The sequence below is a fragment of the Salmo salar genome, chromosome 15 (assembly GCF_965601325.2).
Source record: "Salmo salar chromosome 15, fSalSal1, whole genome shotgun sequence".
NCBI classification, from domain to species: domain Eukaryota; kingdom Metazoa; phylum Chordata; class Actinopteri; order Salmoniformes; family Salmonidae; genus Salmo; species Salmo salar.
Window position 1 is genome coordinate 50,947,483 of NC_138305.1, and position 23,392 is coordinate 50,970,874.

At 42.2% G+C, this 23,392-nt stretch overlaps 1 protein-coding gene across 2 annotated transcripts; it reads right to left on the reverse strand.

Moving 5' to 3' along the window:
• Positions 1–2,006: 2,006 nt before the first annotated feature.
• sel1l (SEL1L adaptor subunit of SYVN1 ubiquitin ligase) lies at positions 2,007–22,432 on the reverse strand. Of its 2 annotated transcripts, none has more exons than XM_014145051.3 (21): positions 22,003–22,432; positions 21,700–21,743; positions 21,185–21,389; positions 20,391–20,558; positions 19,524–19,629; positions 17,581–17,743; positions 15,535–15,588; positions 14,998–15,057; positions 14,798–14,879; positions 13,783–13,937; positions 12,898–12,954; positions 12,473–12,541; positions 12,242–12,319; positions 11,770–11,832; positions 8,827–8,914; positions 7,669–7,817; positions 5,148–5,313; positions 4,440–4,514; positions 3,214–3,386; positions 3,001–3,129; positions 2,007–2,726 (listed from the first exon to the last, which is right to left on the reverse strand). In XM_014145051.3, exons 1-21 carry the CDS (start codon positions 22,055–22,057, stop codon positions 2,472–2,474), a joined length of 2,394 nt encoding a protein of 797 aa, XP_014000526.2. In that variant the 5' UTR covers positions 22,058–22,432; the 3' UTR covers positions 2,007–2,471. The 2 variants fall into 2 exon arrangements, with proteins under 2 accessions (XP_014000526.2, XP_014000525.2); XM_014145050.3 differs by having other exon boundaries at positions 4,440–4,517.
• Positions 22,433–23,392: the final 960 nt, after the last annotated feature.

Here is a 23,392-nt window from a genome sequence, read left to right on the forward strand (position 1 = left end):
TATTATGACAGAAAAGTCAAGAGTCACTATAACCATAACATACACCGAGTGTACAAAACATTAAGAACACCTTAATATTGAGTTGCACTCCCCCTTTTGCCCTCAGAACAGCCTCAATTCGCTTGGACTCTACAAGGTGTCGAAAGCTTTCCACAGGGATACTGGCTCATGTTGACAACAATGCGTCACAGAGTTGTGTCAAGTTGGCTGGATGTCGTTTCGGTGGTGGACCATTCTTGATACACACGGGAAACTGTTGAGCATGAAAAACCCAACACCGTGGCAGTTCTTGACACAAACCAGTATCTTGCCCATTTAACCTCTGAATGGCACAAATACACAATCTGTCCAGTACCGGCAATCCTTCCGAGAACTGAGAAATGTGTAAAACTTATTTGAAAATATAATAAATCAGATTTCACTTAACACCGTAGCTGACTGTACTGGAAATCCATAGAAATACTGGAAAAATTAAACCATTAAAAGGGTTGTACTTCCTCTACTCTTCCCTTACAAATGAATGTAGAGTCTGGCCCTATTACTGATAACATTGATAGAATGAATTTAACCACAATTTTATTTCTGCAGGTTCTCGGTCTCTCTCACTGTGACAATGTACTGGATGTTAATGGGGGAATTTTACAGAATCATTTTGAAAAACGTCAGTCAGGGTTTTTCCTTTCGACAATTGACAGACAATGAAGTCCTTGATGTGTTGTTGACATTAGACATGAAGAATTATACAAGAGCCCACTATTTGGATCCAGGTCTGCTCAAGTGTACAGCGTCCCTCATTGTTGGCTCAATAACCCACAACTTTAATTTAACACTTATCAGGAAATCTTCCTAAAGTGCGGAAATCAGCTTATGTGACGCCACTACATAAGCGAGGTGATTGCTGCGATCTTGACAACTTAAAGCCTGAGCCGAGGCAAGCAGAAGCTGGAGAAGCAACGACCTGCTCTATTGGTGAGGGGGTGTGGCCTATAGTCACACCCCGATTATGACCCTGAGTGGAACCACGTCTAACAAAGTCAAATAGTCTGAAAAAGTCACTGCTTTCTTCTAATGAGTCTTGACAAAAAGGCCGCCATCTCTCTTCCTGTTGCAGTTCAACTTATCAAATCAAACAGTTTAAACAGGAGAAAATTAACCATGGTGCCACAAACTACCAATTACTAGTAGATGGAACAATGCATTCACTCAGGATTTTGGTGTAAGGGAGCACCTACGGTGGGGATAAGCATTCTACAATATCCCTATAATATTATCTCAAGGATATTATCCGTATTAGGCTATATGGATAATATCTCAAGAATCAAACCTTACCTGAGACACAGAATCATGCGCTGCACTGAGCAAGGAAATGGGGGAGCTAGTGAAGGGGTAGCAAAGGATTCTTTATCCTTCATTCTGATGCTTGACTATAGCATAGCAAAGCTGAAATGACTGACAACAATATATTTCATTACTTGGTCCACTTAAACAAGTAAGTTGACCAACGCTCAGCTACGTAGTGAAAGGTTTTGAACTGGACTTCAAATAAATGACAGGTTTATGTTTACTTCCTTAGTTTAACATATGTGCTAACAAAGCATATTCGCTAACAAAATAAATCCTGAAGACGTCTGCATTGAAAGACAAACAATGCATGTTAGCTAAAGAAATATTTGCACACAAAACGCTTTAACACTCGCCAATCAAGCAAATGTGCTGACAAAAGCATGCTAGAAAAAACTAGCTCGATAAAGAATCACTGTTTATGAACAGAACATGCTTACAAAATGTGTTCTTAACAAAAACTTCTTTGTGAAAACATTTTGCTAAAGACAAGGAGATGAAGATGACTTCACATGCCCAGTTCTGATTGCTGCCACCTGACGAATATGTTGGTATTGCAAGGTTTATGTAGACATCTGGAATCTTAATTCGTAACCTTAAACTCGTACGTAAAATCTGAAAAGGAAAAGCAGAAAAAAAATCTGGCCATTGTTTCCAAAGCCCAATCACTACTAGAGCCCACAAAACAAGACCGTTTCATTCGCAGATCGGATGATAATTAAGAAGATGCCTCGATCGCCCCACGTGGCTACTTCTGAGAAGTGATTCTGCTGCCGGTACCCTGAGTCACACACTAAGAGGTTGAGAGTCTATACTGTCTTTTCTACAGCCTCTATTCATTGGCCTTGTCCATCAACCTGCTCCACTGCCCCCTCACCGATTCCTTTCTTCATTCTTCAACTTGGGAGGTCTGAGAGCATTGACAGAGACGGAGAGTTAAGTAGGGCGAGTCTGGCCTATTCAGTAGCCTACAGTCTGTGGTCAACATGCCGGAGTCAGGAGGGAAAAGGTGGTGCCCAAGATGGGAGCAAGTTAGTCTGCCTTTACCCACCAACCCCCCAGAGAAGAGTTAGAGGGTATGGGTCGTGATATCGCCTTCCCTTCCTCTCTTCCCACTCCATCTCTATTGCTCACTGCTGTGCCTCTTCGGCCTGGGGCTGGGCCTGGGCCTCAGGTTGGGCCTGGGCCTCAGGTTGGGCCTGGGCCTCAGGTTGGGCCTGCTCCTGAGGAGGCCTGGCTGGGGGAGGAGGGGGCATTGCCTGGTGTTGTCTCTGGCGGTAGGCGATGACGGTGCCTAGCAGCAGGGCGATTACCGTCATTAGGTAGAGGTCCCACTCAGGGCCCAGGAGCTGGTCCAGGTCCACCTGACTGACCACCTCACTCATCTGGTGGAGGGGGAGGGAGGATGGAGAGGGAGCGAGATGATACAGGGTGGGAGGGGAGAAAGAGAGAGGGTAGGTCGGAGGGAGCAGAAAGAGAGAGAGAGCATTGACTACATTGAACAAACATAGTACAATCCCATAATTTATTACATTTGTACAGGATTTAAGTTGGCCTCAAACATTGAGCCTGGCCCCCATGAGTTGATATGGAAACGACCAGGGAAATGAAACTCCCAGAGGCACCGGATCCAGGAAGCGCTCTGTACTGTACACTCACGTTGAGGTCGTGCAGGTATTGCAGGGTGTAGACCAGGCCCAATTTACACAGAGCCAGGAAGACAGGCACCTGGGCTTCGGGACTAGCCTCGGCAGCCATGTCGTAGAAACGCTTGGCCAGGTGGATATCCTACAGGACGGGGAAAGAGTAAGGGGTTAGACTTATAGGGTTGCATGTGTGTATGAATGAGTTTGTTTATGTGCGTGTGCCCACCTGTTTGATGCCCAGGCCTTTCTCGTGCATGTAACCCAAGTTGAACATGGCTTGAGCGCTGTGCTGCTGCTCCGAGGCCAGCCTATAGTGGATGACAGCGGTCTCGTAGTCCACGTCAGTACCGTACCCGTAGAAGTGGTAGTCCCCCAGCTTAATCCTAGCCACTGTATAACCTGGGTAACACAGTTGAACATGCAGTACACACAAGTCAGTACTGGAACCATACACATGTTAGTACCAGTGGTGTAAAGTACTTAAGTAGTACTTTAAAGTATTTTTACTTAAGTAGTTTTTTGGGGTATGTGTACTATTTATATTTTTTAACAACTTTTACTTTACTACATTCCTGAAGAAAATATTGTACTTTTTACTCCATAAATTTCCCCTGACAACCAAAAGTACTCATTACATTTTGAATGCTTAGCAGAACAGGAAAATTGTGAAATTCACACACTTATCAAGAGAACACGTGGTAATTCCTACTGCTTATGTTCTGGTAGACTCACTAAAGAAAAATGCATATTTTGTGAATCATGTCTGAGTGTTGGAGTGTGCACATGGCTATCCTTACATTTTTTAAAGAAGAAAAGGGCACCGTCTATATTAAACCCTTTGCTTAATAAGGAATTTGAAATGATTTATACATTTTACTTTTGATACTGAAGTATATTATAGCAATTACATTTACTTTTGATACTTAAGTATATTTAAAACCAAATACTTTTACTCAAGTAGTATTTTACTGAGTGACTGTCACTTGAGTAACTTTCTATTAAAAAGGTATCAATACTTTTACTCAAGTTTGACAATTGGGTACTTTTTCCACCACTGGTTAGTACCATAACCGTAGAAGTGGTAGTCCCGAAGCTTTATCCTAGCCACTGTATAAACCAGGCCCAGTTTTTCAAACCAAATGTCATGGGCTCATATACCATGATCTTTGTTTTAGCATATAAATGGGATCCTTCCATTTTGTCTTAAAACTGCATCTAAAAATGAGGGACCACATCTGAAGGGGAAACAGAATTTAACACAGCTCAGGATAATTTTGATCTGGATGAAATGTTTTGAAAAGCTTGGCCCTGGGCAACACAGTTGAAGATAGAGTATCCCCCTAGCTTCATCCAACTATCCTCCCCTACAATTACTGAAGGGTAGAAAGACAAGGTGGCCGCTCAGTACAGCAAAAATATGGAAGGGTGATTTATGAAGGAGGCTCAACCAACCCTGTGCTGCTGCTCTGGTCCAATGGAGGAGGGCTCGAGGGTATGTCTCATTCTCGTTGAAGATCTGCGCCTCCTCTACTTAAAACGAAACACACACGCACACACAATTCAAATACAAAATGGTACCAACTGGTTTAATATCATCGGAAGTGCTTATTAATCACATTCAAAGGTCATGTCTGTAAATAGATATCAGAAGAGCTGCACAAAGAAATTGATTGTTTTGACATGGTGTAGCAATTTCTTCATATCTTAACAACCACAGGGGATTCATTGCCTTCCAGTGATTAGTGTTCTGAACACATTACAACAGATGGCGGGGCCACAGACAGTCCCCAGGCCATATGCTTGGTTCACATGTTATAGGGTCACAGTGCTCTCTGGTGAGAGAGGTAAGTGGAAGCACTGGTGTCTTACCAATGTACATAGAAACAAATTTTCTCCCGAAGCGTGTAGTTGTTCCCCTCCCCTCATTCATTTAAAAAGGAAGGATCATGGCTCCCTTTTGCCCATGCTTACCGCAATCCAAATGCTTTTGAAGCCATGCGGGGGAGTGAACAAGCGCACACTTCAGGGAGAAAGGGGAGAAACAGAACTAGGCTGAGGAGGTTCTAAGATGGTTGCTGCTAAACAGTACGGAACTCAAAACAGTTCCCCTGTCAGCTATCTAGGGGATTCTTATGACAAATACTGTGTATTTGTTCTTACTCTGGTCCAGGATGAAGGCCACGTTGCTCTGCGCCACCTCGTAGCCCTGCTCGGCCAGCAGCAGGTACTGCACCAGCGCCCCGTCCATGTCGCCGTCCTTGAAGTTGCCGTAGGCTGCCATCAGCCTGTCCGACCAGCGCCCACGCTCACACACATTCTTGAAGAGCTGCCCGCAGACACACATAAAGACAGAGACACATTCAGTTAGAAACACAGAGAGACAAGAACAAAAAAGGGTCTGTTAAGACAATTCGAGGTAGAAATTGCCCATAATCACAGATCTAGGATCTGATTACACAACCCCTGATTTGAACTTTTACCATTGGGAGGATAAAAATGTACCCGAACCTGGTGGTGGATCAATGGCTAAGGAATGGGTAAGTAGGTTGTGGCTAGACAATGACTGACACTGAGTAGCAAATGTCTAAATAATTAACTAATGGATGGCTGAATGATGGCTAATGGAGGACAATATATTGCTAAAAAGGTGGTTAATTGGTTCATGCCTAGCTAGAAGATGGCTAACTGGTGATTAATGCATTGATCTAATGGATAAAGGTTAACAGATGGCTTATTTAAGCAATTAAGCCCCGAGGGGGTGTGGTATATGGCCAATATACCACGGCCAAGGGCTGTTCTTAGGGACAACGCAATGCGGAGTGCCTGGATACAGCCCTTAGTTGTGGTATATTGGCAATATACCACAAACCCTGGGATGCCTTATTGCTATTTATTATAAACTGGTTACCAATGTATTAAGAGCAGTAAAAACAAATGTTTTGTCATACCCATGGTATATGGTCTGATATACCATGGCTATCAGCATTCAGGGCTTGAAACACCCAGATTATAATGACGATTAATGCACAGCTAACGAAAAGCTAATAAACTGTGAAAGGCTAGCTAACGGCTAGCTCCAAGGTGGCTAGTGTAGCAGGGTTGCTTGATACTTAAAGGCTAATTAACTGAAGCGCTGGGCCTCTGAACTAGCTAGCTAATTGCTAATCCTACAGCTTTCCAATTATAGAGCGCTATCTAAATGGCTAGTTAATGGCTAATGCTGTAGCTTGCCAATTACAGTGCATTTGGAAAGTATTCAGACCCATTGACTTTTTCCACATTGTGGTTACAGCCTTATTCTAAAATTGATCAAATATTTTTTTACTCAGTGTACAAATGTATTAAAAATAAAAAAACAAATAACTTATTTACATAAGAATTCAGACCCTTTCCTATGACACTCGAAATTGAGCTCAGGTGCATCCTGTTTCCAATGACCATCCTTGAGATGTTTCTACAACTTGATTGGAGTCCACCTGTGGTAAATTCAATTGATTGGACATGATTTGGAAAGGCACACACACCTGTCTATATAAAAAGGTCCAACAGTTGACAGTGCATGTCAGAGCAAAAACCAAGCCATGAGGTCGAAGGAATTGCCCGTAGAGCTCCGAGACAGGATTGTGTCAAGGCACAGATCTGGGGAAAGGTACCAAAAAAATGTCTCCGGCATTGAAGGTCCACAAGAACACACTGGCCTCCATCATTCTTAAATGGAAGAAGGGCCTTGGTCAGGGAGGTGACAAAAAACCTGATGGCTCTTACAGAGCTCGAGAGTTTCTCTGTGGAGATGGGAGAACCTTCCAGAAAAACAACCAACTCTGCAGCACTCCGCCAATCAGGCCTTTATGGTGACGGAAGCCACTCCTCAGTAAAAGGAACATGACAGCCCGCTTGGAGTTTGCCAAAAGTCACCTAAAGACTCTCAGACCGTGAGAAACAAGATTGAATGCCAAGCGTCACATCTGGAGGAAACCTGGCACCATCCCTACGGTGAAGCATGGTGGTGGCAGCGTGGGGATGTTTTTCAGCGGCAGGGACTGGGAGACTAGTCAGGATCAAGGAAACGATGAACGGAGCAAAGTACAGAGAGATCCTTGATGAAAAACTGCTCCAGAATGCTCAGGACCTCAGACTGGAGCGAAGGTTCACCTTCCAACAGGACAACAACCCTAAGCACACAGCCAAGACAACGCTGGAGTGGCTTCGGGACAAGTCTCTGAATGTCCTTGAGCGGCCCAGCCAGAGCCCGTACTTGAAACCGATCTAACATCTCTGGAGAGACCCAAAAATAGCTGTGCAACAACGCTCCCCATCCATCCTGACAGAGCTTGAGAGGATCTGCAGAGAAGAACGGGAGAAACTCCCCAAATACAGTGGTGACAAGCTTGTAGTGTCATACCCAAGAAGACTCAAGGCTGTAATTGGTGCTTCAACAAAGTACTGAGTAACGGGTCTGAATACTTATGTAAATGAAATATTTCTGTTTATCAAATTTGACAAAATGTCTAAAAAACAATTTTTGCTTTGTCATTATGGGGTATTGTGTGTAGCTTGATTAGGGGGAAAAAAACGATTGAATCAATTTTAGAATAAGGCAGCAATGTAAAAAGTCAAGGGGTCTGAATACTTTCTGAATGCACTGTATGTACAGCAGCTAGCTAATGGCTAGCTAGCTCACCTCCACGGCGGTGTGGCAGGAACGCAGCACGCCGGTGCCTGTGGCGTGCATCTGGGCCAGGTTGTAGAATGCCAGAATGTGCCCTGCCTGCGAGGCCAGATTGAAGAACTTGAAGGCCTGCTTGTAGTCACGCTTCACCCCGATGCCATCTGGGGAAGAAGAGGAATGGATAGACAAAAGTGAGTGAGATGCACACCATTTTTTTGTTGGGTAAGAAAATAAAAATAGCGTTTCTAGGATTTGTTTAATGGGGTGGCCAAGGGGGGACCAAAACCAGTCATGGGTGGCATGAGAAATCAGCAAATTGTATCACAAATAGCATTTAAAATTGGCTTAAACTACGATGCATTTTATTTAATAGTCTAGGGGCCTACTTTGTTTCATGTTTAACAAAAGGCCGCCCACCAAATTTAAGCTCACAAATCAAATACAGGGCAAAAGAAAATGTGTCAAATGGGGGTATGTACTGGTTAAAAAAAGGAAAGACTTTTAGCTGTTTAATGTTGTTACTGTAGGTCTCAACTCTCATTAGAAAGGGAATAACACCCTGTTGGAACAGTGGTATTGAGGAGAAAGATACCCATTTCAGTAGTGCGAGACGCGGCTCATAATGGAGAACGCAGTCTTTCTTTTAGAAAATGACCTCGCAACTCAAGTAGACAATTGACAATGACTGCATATCAACAGCAATAACTTCTGTAATCAGCTGTTAACGATGATGTGCGGAGCGCTTTATATCCGTAGAAAATCATTTGAAAAGGTGCATATCCCTTCTTACTAAACTTTACAGCATTGTTGCGTTAGATGGGCGTATTTGTTCAAATGTTTCCCATTTATGATGATCAGGACCTGTTAGTGGTAGTTTTGTGAAGAGAAGAACAAGACATCGTTTTCCAGTGAGGGATTTTTTTCCGAACCAGATTGACAGCGCTCTGACCCAATGAGAATGGGCTGGCCAATCATATTTCATGAGTGGCCGTTGACACCCCGCTGATTACACCCCTGTTGCGGAGAGTGCAGAGTTGGGAGCAGAATGTTGGTGGGCAACTAAGATTGCACTTCCAGGAAACAAAAAGGGGTGAGGCTGCTTTACACTATCCGACAGAAAAAAAGGGGTGGTCTATACACACACACACAGTCCCACATGCACACACTCACTGTAGTACATGGTGCCCAGCTGAAGCTGTCCATCCACCCAGCCCTGCTCCGCTGCTTTCTGGAAGTACTTCAGTGCCAACTCGTAATTCTGGAGGATGGACACACACACAAAATTGTGTAAATCACACAGGAAATACTGACATTCAGTGCATTCTGACCCTTTCACTTTTTCCACATTTTGTTACGTTACAGCCTTATTTGAAAATTGATTAAACTGTCCCCCCCCCATCAATCTATACACAATACCCCATAATGACAAAGCAAAAACAGGTTCAGAAATTTTAGCAAATGTATATATAAAAAAAAGGAAATATCACATTTACATAAGTAGTCAGACCATTTACTCAGGTCTTTGTTGAAGCACCTTTGGCACCAATTACAGCCTCGAGTCTTCTTGGGTATGACGCTACAAGCTTGGCACACCTGTATTTGGGGATTTCTCCCATTCTTCTCTGCAGATCCTCTCAAGCTCTGTCAGGTTGGATGGAGAGCGTTGCTGTACAGCTATTTTCAGGTCTCTCCAGAGATGTTCGATCGGTTTCAAGTACGGGCTCTGGCTGGGCCACTCAAGGACATTTAGAGACTTGTCCCGAAGCCACTTCTGCGTTGTCTTGGCTGTGTGCTTACGGTCGTTGTCCTGTTGGAAGGTGAACCCTCACCTCAGTCTGAGGTCCTGGAGCAGGTTTTCATCAAGGAGCTCGCTGTACTTTGCTCATCTTTTCCTTGATCCTGACTAGTCTCCCAGTCCCTGAAAAACATTCCCACAGCATGCTGCTGCCACCACCATGTTTCACCATAGGGATGGTATTGGCCAGGTGATGAGCGGTGCCTGCTTTCTTCCAGACGTAACGCTTGGCATTTAGGCAAAAGAGTTCAATCTTGGTTTCATCAGAACAGAGAATCTTTTTTCTCATGGTCAGAGTCCTTTAGGTGCCTTTTCGTAAACTCCTAGCTGGCTGTCATGTGCCTCTTACTGAGGAGTGGCATCCATCTGCTCACTCTACCATAAAGGCCTGATTGGTGGAGAGCTGCAGAGATGCTTGTCCTTCTGGAAGGTTCTCCCATCTCAACAGAGGAACTCTGGAGCTCTGTCAGTGCCCATTGGGTTCTTGGTCACCTCCCTGACCAAGGCCCTTCGCCCCCAATTGCTCAGTTTGGCTGGGCGGCCAGCTCTAGGAAGAGTCTGGGTGGTTCCAAACTTCTTCCATTTAAGAATGATTGAGGCCAGTGTGTTCTTGTGGACCGTCAATGCTGCAGAAATCCTGTCTCGGCACTCTACAATAATTCCTTTAACCTCATGGCTTGGTTTTTGCTCTGACATTCACTGTCAACTGTGTGACCTTATATAGACAGGCGTGTTCCTTTCCAAATCATGTCCAATCAATTGAATTTACCACAGATGGACTCCAATCGAGTTTTAGAAACATCTCAAGGATGATCGATGGAAACAGGATGCACCTGAGCTAAAATGTCAAGTCTCATAGCAAAGGGTCTGAATACTTAGGTAAATAAGGTATGTTTTTTTATACATTTGCAAAAAATTCAAAAAACCTGTTTCTGTTCTGTCATTATGGGGTCGTGTGTGAAAAAAATGTAATTTAATCCATGTTAGAATAAGGCTGTAAGCTAATAAAATGTGGAAAAAGTGAAGGGGTCTGAATACTTTCCGAATGGACTGTAAACCTACAGTACACAGTTGCTGGATTCTATTGTCTATGCCAATGTCTACAAAAGATCAATTTAGGAATGTAACTACAGTGCAAAGCAGAGATGGGTAACTGGCGGCTCGATCAAGTCCACCCCCAAATTTTTTTTAAAATTTAAGTGGGGGTCTCAACTTACTGTTGAGAGTTAGAATAGTAAAATACAAAAGAAGGTGTAAATTTGGTTGTGCATCAACAGTTCTCTCGCTATGTCAGTCAGTAGGCAGGTTTCCATTGACCCAGGTTTATTTTGACAAAAGCAATGTCGCAAAAATAATAATTGAGTCATGGTAACAGCAGATATGAGAAATTTTGTAAATATCAACAGCATTTTTATTCATTCGACAGGGGGTGTACTTTTCTTTTGTTAAACTTGCGACAAATGGAAAGTACACCGAATAAATTATTGCTGAATACTTTTGAAGGTACGCAGGGCACGTGATATCATTGAACTGTAAGCTACACTCCACATTTCATTCTAAATGCCTACTGCTTGCAAATTAAAAATGTAACTATAAAAATAATGTTTCTTTGCAGGACAAGGATTATCCTGACTTTCAAGAACGCCTGAATTGCTTCGCCTTGCTTTTCTGAATGCAAGTTTCAACATCCAATTATTACAGATCTACAGAAGTACAAGTTCATGGCACGGACCGTGGCAATACGTTGGCACATGATAATGATTAGAATATGGCAAATATTGGTCAATTATTGTATTCTATCCATGCCGGCTTTCGCAGGTTACCTGAGACATGAAAGATCGGTGGGAGGGCACACAGGCAGTCGCCAATTTATTAATACGCAATATGACTAATGGCAAACACTTCACCTACTCCATTTTTATTTAAAACTGTTTTGTTTTTGGGTTTGACGTTATTACATCCAGCTGTTTTTATCAACACAAGTTAGTTAAATGGAAACGCACCCTAGCAGGCAATTGTCGCCTACATTCTCTATGCAAACGTTCTAAATGTCTACAATGACAAAAAATTATATTGGACAAGTTCATGGAAACATAGCTACTGACAGCTAATATTTTTTTAGATTGGTTATGTTAGCTGGTTAAGTTAGTCTAGTGGCCAGCTATCTACTTCAAGTTTAAATCATAGCCGAATTACCAACCGGGGGCCCCGATTGATTTTGTTAGACACTCTCATGCAGATATCATTAAAAACTGCAAATATTTGTCTCCACCCCATAGCAAAATGTGTAGAATTGCAGAGGGAGATCGGTCACTCACCACTGGCACACCTCTCCCGTACAGGTACGCCATGCCCAGCCCACTCTGCCCAACAGGGTTACCCTAGGGGACAAGAACAGGGAGTAACGACATCAAAAAAAGAGACAGAAACCACCCAAGACAACAATAAGTATTGAAAATAATAGTGCACTCTTGAAAGAACCACATATATAAACCTGTTAAATTTGACTATTAATATAACAGATTGATCCTGAAATAGCATGTGCATTGAAAATCTATGTACAGTATAGGAATGTTTCTGTCCAACAGTTTGACCACTATAAGAAGTGGATTCTTAAATTGGTAATTGATACATTCAGTACAGGCAATGTGGGCTATGTGCAAGATATCCATAGGAGTGAATAGTAAAAAGGAACCAAACAGAGCTATATAGATATTATTATGGATGCAGAACAATCCATAGTTGGACCACAGAAATAGAATGTCCATTCTAGTCAAGGTTTGGACTCACAAGGTCAGAGGCCTTCTTGAAGTACTGCAGGGCCGTCTCATTGTTCTGAGACAAGTACTCACTGCCCTCCGAGTACATCTGAAAAATAGTGAGAGAAAAAGAGAGTGAAGAGAACAAATGAAAACAGTAAGAGAAACCACTGAATGGTTGCACAGCCACAGAGTAAGGGTAGAGTTACTTGCTTATTTCTCCACAGTGCTACAGGCCTATAAGATCATGTAATAATCTTACCTTCCCAAGGAAAGCCATGGCGTGCGTGTTCCCAGCATTCGCGGCCTGGTTGAAGTAATCGTAGGCCCGCTGTCGACAAAAAAAACCATTTCATTTGCGGCCATCTCCACACATGAACTTCACACCAAATACAGGAGTGAGCATGACAGAGCTAGATGTAGGATCTTAATTTGAGCCAGTTTGCTACAGCATGAAAACAATCATGCAGTCACAGAAAATGTGAATTATAACTTTTTTAGCATTGATACATTTTTTTGTAAGGGAAAATCAAGTCTGAAATTTCAAAATGGATATGACAAACTTCAGAAGCCTTTTTAAACTTCAAATACACTACAAGTTTTACATTTCCTGCACAGGGTGATCAAATTAAAATCCTACATCTGTAGTGTTTGAACAAGGTTGAAAATGGATCAGGGAAACGTTACCTGGTGGTTCTGCTCCACCCCCCGACCACCGTGCAGATGCAGCTGGCCCAGTCCCACCTGTTAGGAGCAAAGCATGGGGTCATAGCACGAAACACCACGTCGGAGTACCAAATGGCCCCCTAATCCCTACATAGTGTACCACTTTTGACCAGGGCCCAGCTTTTCAATCAATACCCGCGTACTCATTATCATGCTATATTCATGCAAGCACCAGAGAAACTTTAAAATGAGATAATTAGAATATTTCCATTATCTCCCACGAGGAACGGTATAATGCCATGCTGCCAAATATACTCCTGAACTCATCATTTACGGAATTTTCTATTCTCCCTGACTGTCTAGCTCACATGTCAGACACGAGGCCCGCGGGCCATCTGGCTAGTGACATTTATATCATTGCGCAGGCTGGATTTGGGTTGTCAATTCATTTTGGCCCACTTCCATACAGCCCCCAACACACTGTACAACAAGTCCCAGCAAGCACTGCCAACATGCTGCACACCAAATGGAAGTGTATTGCCACATACCCCTCCTCCCAGACCCACCCACCTATGAGCGTTCATACTGTACGTTTGTAAGTGGACATTTTTTTTTAAACAATGTCCAGTTTGGGTGGTATTTATATGCATGTTGTTTTTTCCCCCAATATGGCCCGTGCTGCGATTGAATTCGACACCCTTGGTCTAGTTATTTTATATAGTTAATTCTTAAATATCACATATACATATACATACATATATAATGTTTTTCTACATACTTTATACTTAGTTTTAGTCATTCAAGTTGATACGGAATACCTTTCCCCATCGCAAAGAATCCTAAAGAATTTCCTATGCAGAAGAAGAAAAACCTCATAAGAGCAGTGTGCCCCATCTTAACCCTAACCTGGGCCTGGATGTCTCCCTTCTCAGCCAGGAATTGGTAGTACTGGATCAGGTCTTCCTCCAGCATTCCGCTGGTAGAGCCCGGATTTTCCACCTCATCCAGCAGACGCACCCTCTGCACCGCACTGCCCCCAGTCAGGGACACGTCACTGGCCACTGGAGGTTAAGGAGAGAAAGAATGAAAAAGAAAAAAACTCACTGCTCTTTGCATAACCCCTAAAGAAAGCCTCAGGACTAAAATCTTGCTGTGAATCAAAAAGGTAACTTTTTGAATGCAGCCTTTCCTTTAGTCAGTTTGCAGCACCTACAATTTAGGGCTTTTCAAATGCAGGTCTTCCCAATTCAAAACACTAACCAGGTTTCCATCCAACCTTTTTATGTCGGATAAAACATTTCACGACAGGCCTGATGGAAACAGAAAATCTGTCTGTAAACACGCCAAATGTCGACAAAATACTTTAGACAAGATGGGATCTTTTTGTGTCTGTAAAATGTATTATGTTAATAAGTAATAGGAAATAAACAGAAAGTCACAGGGTGGTGAAAGTGCACAGTGATGAGCTTGATGCTCCCAGACAATAAATAGAGGTTATTATTCTGGTGACATGATGATCAATGCTTGCCTGCCATTTGACAAAAATAATCTCATCATGTAGGCTATACCCGCACTGAATCCATTAGCTGTTGGCTAGAACACACGTGCCAAGACCCTAGTGAGCACATTTGTTAAATTACGCAACATTTTTGGCGGCAGAACCATCAGTAGAGTTGAAAATGCGATGGAAACCCAGTTAACTTGTATTTGGTACATGGGAATTTAACTGCAACAGTAATTTTTTTTATGCACTACGTTTTATCCGCAACAAGTCAATATGATGAAAACAAACTGTTTTCAAGCCGAATTTAGAATATTCACATGAAAATCTGTCACCTATTGTATAGAAACCTAGCTACTGAGACAAACTCATCTGAGACAGTGAAAGACGTTCGTTGGTTGAGAGGGGGTGGCCTCCTACCGTGATTGGCCACCAGTCTGTAGTGCGTCAGTGCTGATTCGCAGCTCTGGGGTACGCCCACACCACCCCAGTATCGGTATCCCTAAAGAGAGAACGGTAGCAAAGGACAGAAAGTAAATCATTATTCAGTATATCCACAAGGAAGAACAACAGACATAAGGCTTCTCTACTCAATGATACAAACAGCAGAAGTAGCTCACCAGAATCATATGAGCCACCAGGTTTCCGCCCAAAGCCCCAAAGGTATAGTAAACCAACGCCTGAAACAGAGTTGGAGGGTTATGCTTTACATTCCAGGCTTAGCAGCCAACTTTGACATCATCTAGGAAATAGAGCTGGGAAGATAATCAACACCGACCAAACTGACAACTTATTGTGGACTTCCTGCTGATGTCGTTCATTACGATAAATAACCTATAGGGCCCTACTAGAGTAATGTGAAGTAAGTTTGCTAATATCAGTGATTGTTAAATGGGACAATTGATAGCTACAACATTTAAAATAGTAGTAATAGTTAAGGGTAATATAAAAAAATGCGGTGCACTGTAATGTTATAAACTCATGATTCTACTTATTATAATTCAGTCAATTTATCATAATATGGATGTGTCCATGTCGCCCTGCTCTACTACAAAAGCTACGTCTGAACAAACAGAGCTTTTGATCAGTATATAGGCTACATGGAAAAAAGAGAGAGAGGTTTGGGGAGAGAAAGTGGAGAGGCTGGGTGTTGGTACCTTTGCTTGACTGGAGTTCACTCCTAACCCGGCAGCGTACAAGAAGCCAAGTGCCTATAGGAAGAACAGGGTAGAACGTTAGGCTACCTACAACCACAGAGACGCATAAACACGGATGAAATCATATATGCATTCATCAATTGTCCGTTTTTGTCCGTCAAAAGTTAAATTCAAGTCTGTCAACTTCTTTTAAGCGAGTTGCATACGTAAAAAGACTGTCATTGTGCTGTCTTTGATGGGCAATCAACTGTTGTTCATCGTCCATCAACGAATGACTCCCATTGAAAAACAAGGTCAATCAGTAATTTTAACACAAAATCTACATGGCTGTGGCCTTAAGCAGCAACAGAGGATGTGTAAATGTCCCAATAGGACTAAAGTTGTAGGGATAGTGCGAGATTTGCGCAATTAAAAATGGTAGGAAGCATGAGGTTTTACTCACCAAAGTAACAGTGTGGTCAAAGACTTAGTAACTTAGTTGTAGTCACAATCTGGTTACCTATAACTTTTTTTTTTATTTGTATATTAATTAACTTATTTCCCGACACCTTCTAAACTACCCACAATGCACTATTTCTCAACATCATATGGAGAATTTTCTCTGCATTAGCTAGCCATGCAGACCAATTGTTGGCAGTGGTGCGCTACAATCGACCAAATCACGTGGTGGTGTGATGTAAACAACAATCAGATCCCCCACACGTGAGGGCCGCATGATCTCCGCATGATCTAGCGTTACACAATGACTGGAAGCCAAAGGGATCAGTTAACAACGTAGACTTCCAGTCATTGTGCCAATGCCAGTTAGCAATCTCCACAGAAACTACCTTCAACTTACCTCCAAACTGCATGGACACTAAAAATGGTATATTCACGTGTTCATCTGACTGTGGATAAGTAGAAAAAGTTTTAATTGCCCAAGTCTCTCACTGTCCCATAAGGGGCATGTTGACATCTTAGACAATGCCTGGAGACAACCTGAAACCCCATTGTCTCAATGACCACGTTTACATGCAGACCAATATCTTCTTATTGTGATGTTTTCATCTTTGTCAAACAAATCACAAAAAAAAAAAAGTAGGCTACTTACGTAGTTCGATCCACCATAATTCTATAATATATTTTGCTCATGCTCCGTACAGCCTACTTTTAGCCTAATTTCCGACAACTTATATTTTCCGACATTTGGTAGGCCATATTATATTTTCCGACATTTGGTAGGCCATATTATATTTTCCGACATTTGGTAGGCCATATTATATTTTCCGACATTTGGTAGGCCATATTATATTTTCCGACATTTGGTAGGCCATATTATATTTTCCGACATTTGGTAGGCCATATTATATTTTCCGACATTTCGTAGGCCATTTGTTTGGCAACTATAGTTAGATACATGCAGCTTCTCTTCTGTCAACGTGTTGCCCTAGAAGACTAAATAAAGTAGTGCTCACCAGAATGTCTTAGAATGAATGCATTAGTAACCTATTTAACACAGCTAAATTTGCCTTTTTCCATTTAGGGACCAGGGAGAAAAATGCAATAACTCCAAAACAATGGAAAGCTGGGTTCTGTGCAAAATGTCCAAATGTCATCAGTTGACGGTTAAGGAAATGAAAAGCTGAATAAACAATGAAACACATTTCTGATAAAGACTTCAGTTCATCTTGGACGCAAATACTGTCTGCTTGCATAACAGTGTCAAAGAAAACACATTACATTGGCATTTCAAGTGATGCTGAATGGGGAAAAAAACATTTATCTTCTGTTGTATCATTTTACTGCAAGAAATAATTCAGTAGGAGTTAATATTATATAACGCTACATGTGAGAGGTTATAGACCTAGTCAGTGTCCATATTTCAGTAACTATTCCATTTAACCCATATGAATGTCAATTACGAATATTCATGGATACTTTAACAGCTTATTCCGAATAAGACATTAAGCAAGATATGAGCTACAACCTGGAATACGATGCACATGTAAAACCTGGTCAATGAGACTACACTGGATCCATTAAGTTTAAATAGGAATGTTCCATTACCATCTGAGCTTTGGGGGAGCCCTCCAGGGCCAGTTTCTCAAACAGCTCCTTGGCCTTTGGGATGTTCTGGGCCATGTAGTCCCCAAACAGCATGGCATAGGCCACCTTCTCCATGGCCTTGTGGTGGCCCTTGCCGGCAACCTTCAATAGCTTCTCATACAACCTGGTGAGGAATAAGATGAAGAATAGGAGGAAGGTTGAGTAAATAAAAAGGTGTTGTGGATGTACAGAGCCTTCAGAAAGTATTCACACCCCTTGACCCTTTCCACATTTTGTTGTATTACAGTCTGAAATTAAAATATATTAAATTGGTATTTTGTGTCACTGGACAGAGACAACACCCCATAATGTTAAAGTGGAATTATGTTTTTAGACATTAAAAATTAAAAGCTGAAATGTCTAGAGTCAATAAGCATTCAACCCGTTTATGGCAATCCTAAATATATTTAACAAAGATATAAACTAAACATGTAAAATGTTGGTCCCATGTTTCATGAGCTGAAATAAGAGATCCCAGAAATGTTTCACATGCACAAAGGCACCAATTTGTTTACATCCCTGTTAGTGAGCATTTCTCCTTTTTCAAGATAAATCCATCCACCTGACATGTGTGGGATATCAAGAAGCTGATTAAACAGCATGATCATTACACAGGTGCACCTTGTGCTAGGGACAAAAAAAAGGGACACTAAAATGTGCAGTTGTCACAACACAATGGCCACAGATGTCTCAAGTTGGAGGAGCGCGCAATTGGCATGCTGACTGCAGGGATGTCCACCAGAGCTGTTGGCAGAGAATTGAATCTTCATTTCTCTCTCCATAAGCCGCCTCCATCGTCATTTTGGAGTATTTGGCAGTATGTCCAACCGGCCTCACAACCGCAGAACATGTGTAACCACGCTAACCCAGTATCTCCACATTCGGCTTCTTCACCATGCGGGATTCTCTGAGACTAGCACCCGGACAGCTGATGAAACTGGGTTTGCACAACTGAAGAATTTCTGCAAAAACTGTCAGAAACCATCTCGGGGAAGGTCATCTGCACGCTTGTTGTCCTCACCAGGGTCTTGACCTGACTACAGATTGGCGTTGTAACAACTTCACCTTCAATGGCCACTGGCAAGCTGGAGAAGTGTACTCTTCACAGATTAATCCTTATTTCAACTGCACCGGGCAGACTGTGTGTATGGTGTCAGGAGGGCGCGCGGTTTGCTGATGTCAACGTTGTAAACAGAGTGCCCCATGGTGGCAGTGCTGTTATGGTATGGGCAGGCATAAGCTATGGACAACGAACACAATTGCATTTTATTGATGGGAATTTGAATGCAAAGATATACCGTGACGAGATCCTGAGGCCCATACCGTGACGAGATCCTGAGGCCCATTGTCGTGCCATGTACACAATTCTTCCATGGCCTGCATACTCACCAGACATGTCACCCGTTGAGCATGTTTGGGATGCTCTGGATCGACGTGTACGACAGCGTGTTCCAGTTCCCGCCAATATCCAGCAACTTCGCATAGCCACTGAAGAGTGGGACAACATTCCCACAACCAACAGCCTGATCAACTCTTTGCGAAGGAGATGTGTCGCGTTGCATGAGGCAAATGGTGGTCACACAGATGGTTCTGATCCATGGCCCTTACCCTTTCGCCCCCCCCCCCCCCCCATCTTTTTTTTTTTTAAGGTATCTGTGACCAACAGATGCATATCTGTATTAGCAGTAACTTGAAATCCATAGATTAGGACCTAATGACACTAACCAGCTACACAGAAGTCATAGCTGTATTGAAGTGGGGTGTTTTAAGGGAATCTCTTAAGCAAGAGGAAGAACGATAAGACTGTGGGATTTCAAGAGTGTTCTTGCTGTCAGCAAGTGCACTTATGAACATTAAAGGTGAAGACTGTAGATGAGACAATGAAGAGGAGAAGGAGAGCTCACTCTTTCTTCTGGCTCTTCCGGTTGGTTCCATTGATCATGCGGAGGGCTGCCTGGTACTCCTTTTCGGTCTCCTCCGCTAGATGCCTCTGCTCCACCTGCTCCTCCGCTACAATATAAAACACAACTAGAGTTGCAAAGGGAGGGTATATTTCTGGTAACTTCCTAAGTTTACCAGTAAACTACAAACATTTTATGTAACTTTCAATGTTTTGGGGGGAATTTTATCAAATGGCATCTAGTGGCCTTTTTGGGTACTTCAGATTATCACAAGCATCTTAATTCCGTCCCGCTGTGTGGCCTTATCACATGTAAAATATATAATAAAATGATTCTTAAAAAAATAGAATGGCAAAGCTGTAAAACATCCTAAATATACCATTGGTGTTGAATACGAGGGTTTCATTATGAAATATCCCTTATATTTACACTTATTGTACTATGTCAATATGTCTTTGTAAATGTTTTGGCGCCAAACTGGTGGCAGTTATGAAAAATTACAATAGCTGGAAGAGTTGCTTGATTGAAAAGTAAATTGAAAATAATTTGGCTATTTACTCTTTAAGAATAAGGTATTTCCACTACAAACTCAGACAATATGGACAGATATAATAAAAATGAACACACACGAATGCATTATTGTAAAAGTTATTCAACTATAAAATCACCAAAGTTAAAGATTCTAGTAACTTTGGTAAATTGCAGGTAGTTTTGCAACCCTAAACACAAAGCAACTTTATTCATCCGTCAAGGACAATTTTCTTCAGCCACGTAAGTGGTGTGTCCATGTGCGAGTCCCTCTAAGGCAGAGAAACAGGGTGGGTAAAATAAAACTTTTTTAAACACGTGTATGCTTTAAGGGAGACTTACTCTCACAGAAGCCCCATCTCTTGTCCCTGTCGTAGTCGTAGGTGGTGGCGCACCACAGGCGGTCGTCCCCCCGTCCATCGGTGGTACAGTCCACATACTCCTTCCCCAGGAAGAGGAAGGGGAAGAGACAGGGGTTCCCATTGGCTGTGCCGCCATTCACCACAGGAACTGCGGTGAACCAAAAATCAGATGGTAGGGGCAGGGTGGTATGTAAGCAAAAACAATGACAGGAAGCAGATGGACGGTGATGAACGTGTGTGTGGCAAACAAATTGAAGCTCAAATCTGTTTTAAGTAAGCTAAAGATTGAACCATTCTGGTTAAATTATGAAAGAAACCCTACAGTACAGTGGCCAAATGGTGCATATACCCTTCACCAGAGTACTTTTAGAGATGTCACAAGCGCAAGCGTGTTTTAATTTCCCACGAGGGCCAACCGTTACACTGAGCGCAAGTTCAAAAAGACATCGCATTGATGCTATGCTCAAGGCCAGCTGTCAGCAAAGCTTAGTTTGTCCCAATTTCTCAAAATGCTTCCTCAATGTTCTCAGCCAAGATATTGTCACTACATGTTCCCAGTTCTAGATGTATAAATGTGGGGTAGCTGAAATCTATGGAGTTAAACTTTCAGTGGATTGCAGACAGATATCATAATTAATTTCTACATAGATATGACACTTCTCCATGTAACATTCCGCAATTATTTTATTAGTCAAGACAGACAAGTCATAGAAATCAAACTGCAATGGCCACTAGTGACACCTGGCCAATAAAGGCTATCTTAAGGCTCCTTACCCTCTTTAGGCCTTTCCTCGACGGGAGGAGGTTGAGTGGGCAAGTCCTCCTTCTCTTCCCCCTCCAGCCCACCTTCCTGGACGCCACCATCGAGTCTTCTCTCTCCCTCGGCATGCGAGGCCTCCCTGGGGGAAGTCACCATTCCTGCTACAATCCTGGCGCCTACTGGGACCTCATCCTCCTCAGAGTTGGGCTCGTGGTAAGACTAGAAGGGGAAAACAAGCAATATGAGGAGATGGAGGGGTTACATGATGTAATAACTTCAGTTTTTATATTGTCATTAGCTTGAAGGTTAATGGATTTGAGTGAGACCAAGGCTATACACGTTTTCTTATGGTTGGTTCTTTGCAAAGCAAATCTGCTTTTGCCAATTATAATGCTAACCTATATTTTGCTTGCATGATACCAAACAGCTTCTTATATAAACATTGAAAAAGATAGGTAGGCCTACTTCCACGTCTAAATGCAATAGAAAAGGGCACAGCAGGTTCATATTTAAAGTTCCAGCTAGCTACCTTCAATTCAGGAGTATGATCATTATTCCCCTCTGGCTCTTCATCTTCAGAAAGACAACATCAAAGAAAAAAGTAATTGATTAGGTATTGTGCATCAGTCAGCTGACAAACAATATTCATCCAAAGAACACGACTCCGTAGAATAAAGGACTTTCCTGCTGCCAGTAATGATAACTAACGTTAGTGCCTCAGAAAATGACAAGCTTGCTAGCTAATGCAATGCTAGCCAACACTAGCGTTACACGATCTGTCAAATAGTTTCAACGTTGACATCTACCTGGCTGACTTTTTATTTTTACTTACCAGCTGTTGTTCCGTGTGAGAAAACTATTAGGAGAATCACCATAGGCAAAATCATCCTCGTAGAATTTAATGACCCTTTAGATAACAAGCTAACGATTGCTAGCCAGCTAATTAACAAAATGAGCTCCGTGGCTAATGTTAAACATTAAATTACAGGATTATTCTTCTCGTGCATACGCCGCTAACTAACATTCATCAGGACAAAGCCCACGAAATAAATAATAATTGAAAGGAAGGTGCAGTTTAAAAAAACTAAAAACTAAAAAAACGAATGATTTCTAACAGCTAAAGTTAACATGCTAGCGAAACAAAAGCTACAACGTTAACGCCTATTGGCTTTGATATAAATATTTCGTCAGCTAGTTATATGTAAGTGTTCCTGGTCTTTGAAGCTTGTTAATAAATAGCAACAATCAGCTGTACTTAGCTAATATTGTTCGCCGTTTAAGACAACAGCTAGCAACCCCTGACCCTTAAACACCACTTCCTAATCCCTCCGATAGACCAATCCTAGACCACGATGACTGACATTGACCAATCGTTGATGGTAGAGGACATGTCATCCAATCGGGTGTGCACACACACGTTTCTTGCTTGTACAGTAGACAGGTTCGTCCACGACAGCCGAAACGCCTTCTGACACATATTGGGATCATCTCTCATGTAAATTTGTGTGGCAAGCAATACAATGTATTTGGTAGCCCCCAAAGAGCAAGTATTGAAGTACTACTAGCAAATCAACACATTTTAGCATAATGGGTATAGTAAGCTACTGTTAACTGCCAAACTTAAGGAAACACTAAGTAAATGAGGGATACAAAGTATATTGAAAGCAGGTGCTTTAATCCACACAGGTGTGGTTCCTGGGTTAATTAAGCAATTAACATCCCATCATGTTTAGGGCCATTGCTGTACAGCAGGATCTTGTTGCCATCTGATGCACATTCAGATGGCATAAATCAGCACTGCAGAACTCTCCCTGTCCTATGCCCTGCCTTGATTGTATTACTGTTGATGATATCTGGAAATGTGCATGTACACATTTGTTAACACTAGAAGATTATTACCTAAAATGGATCAATTGAAAGTGTCGGTTCACAGCTCCAATCCAGATGTGTTGGTCATTACTGAGACATGGTTAAGGAAGAGTGTTTTGAATACTGATGTTAACCTTTCTGGTTATAACCTTTTTCGGCAAGACAGATGTTCCAAAGGTAGGGGAGTGGCAATCTTTACCAAGCAACACCTTCAGTGCTCGGTTGTCTCCCAAGATTGTCCCCAAACAATTTGATTTGCTTGTTTTAAGTATTAAACTTTCAAATAGCTCTTTGTTGCCTGTTGCTGGGTGCTATTGTCCTCCATCAGCACCAGCCTGTACCCTACCTGCCCT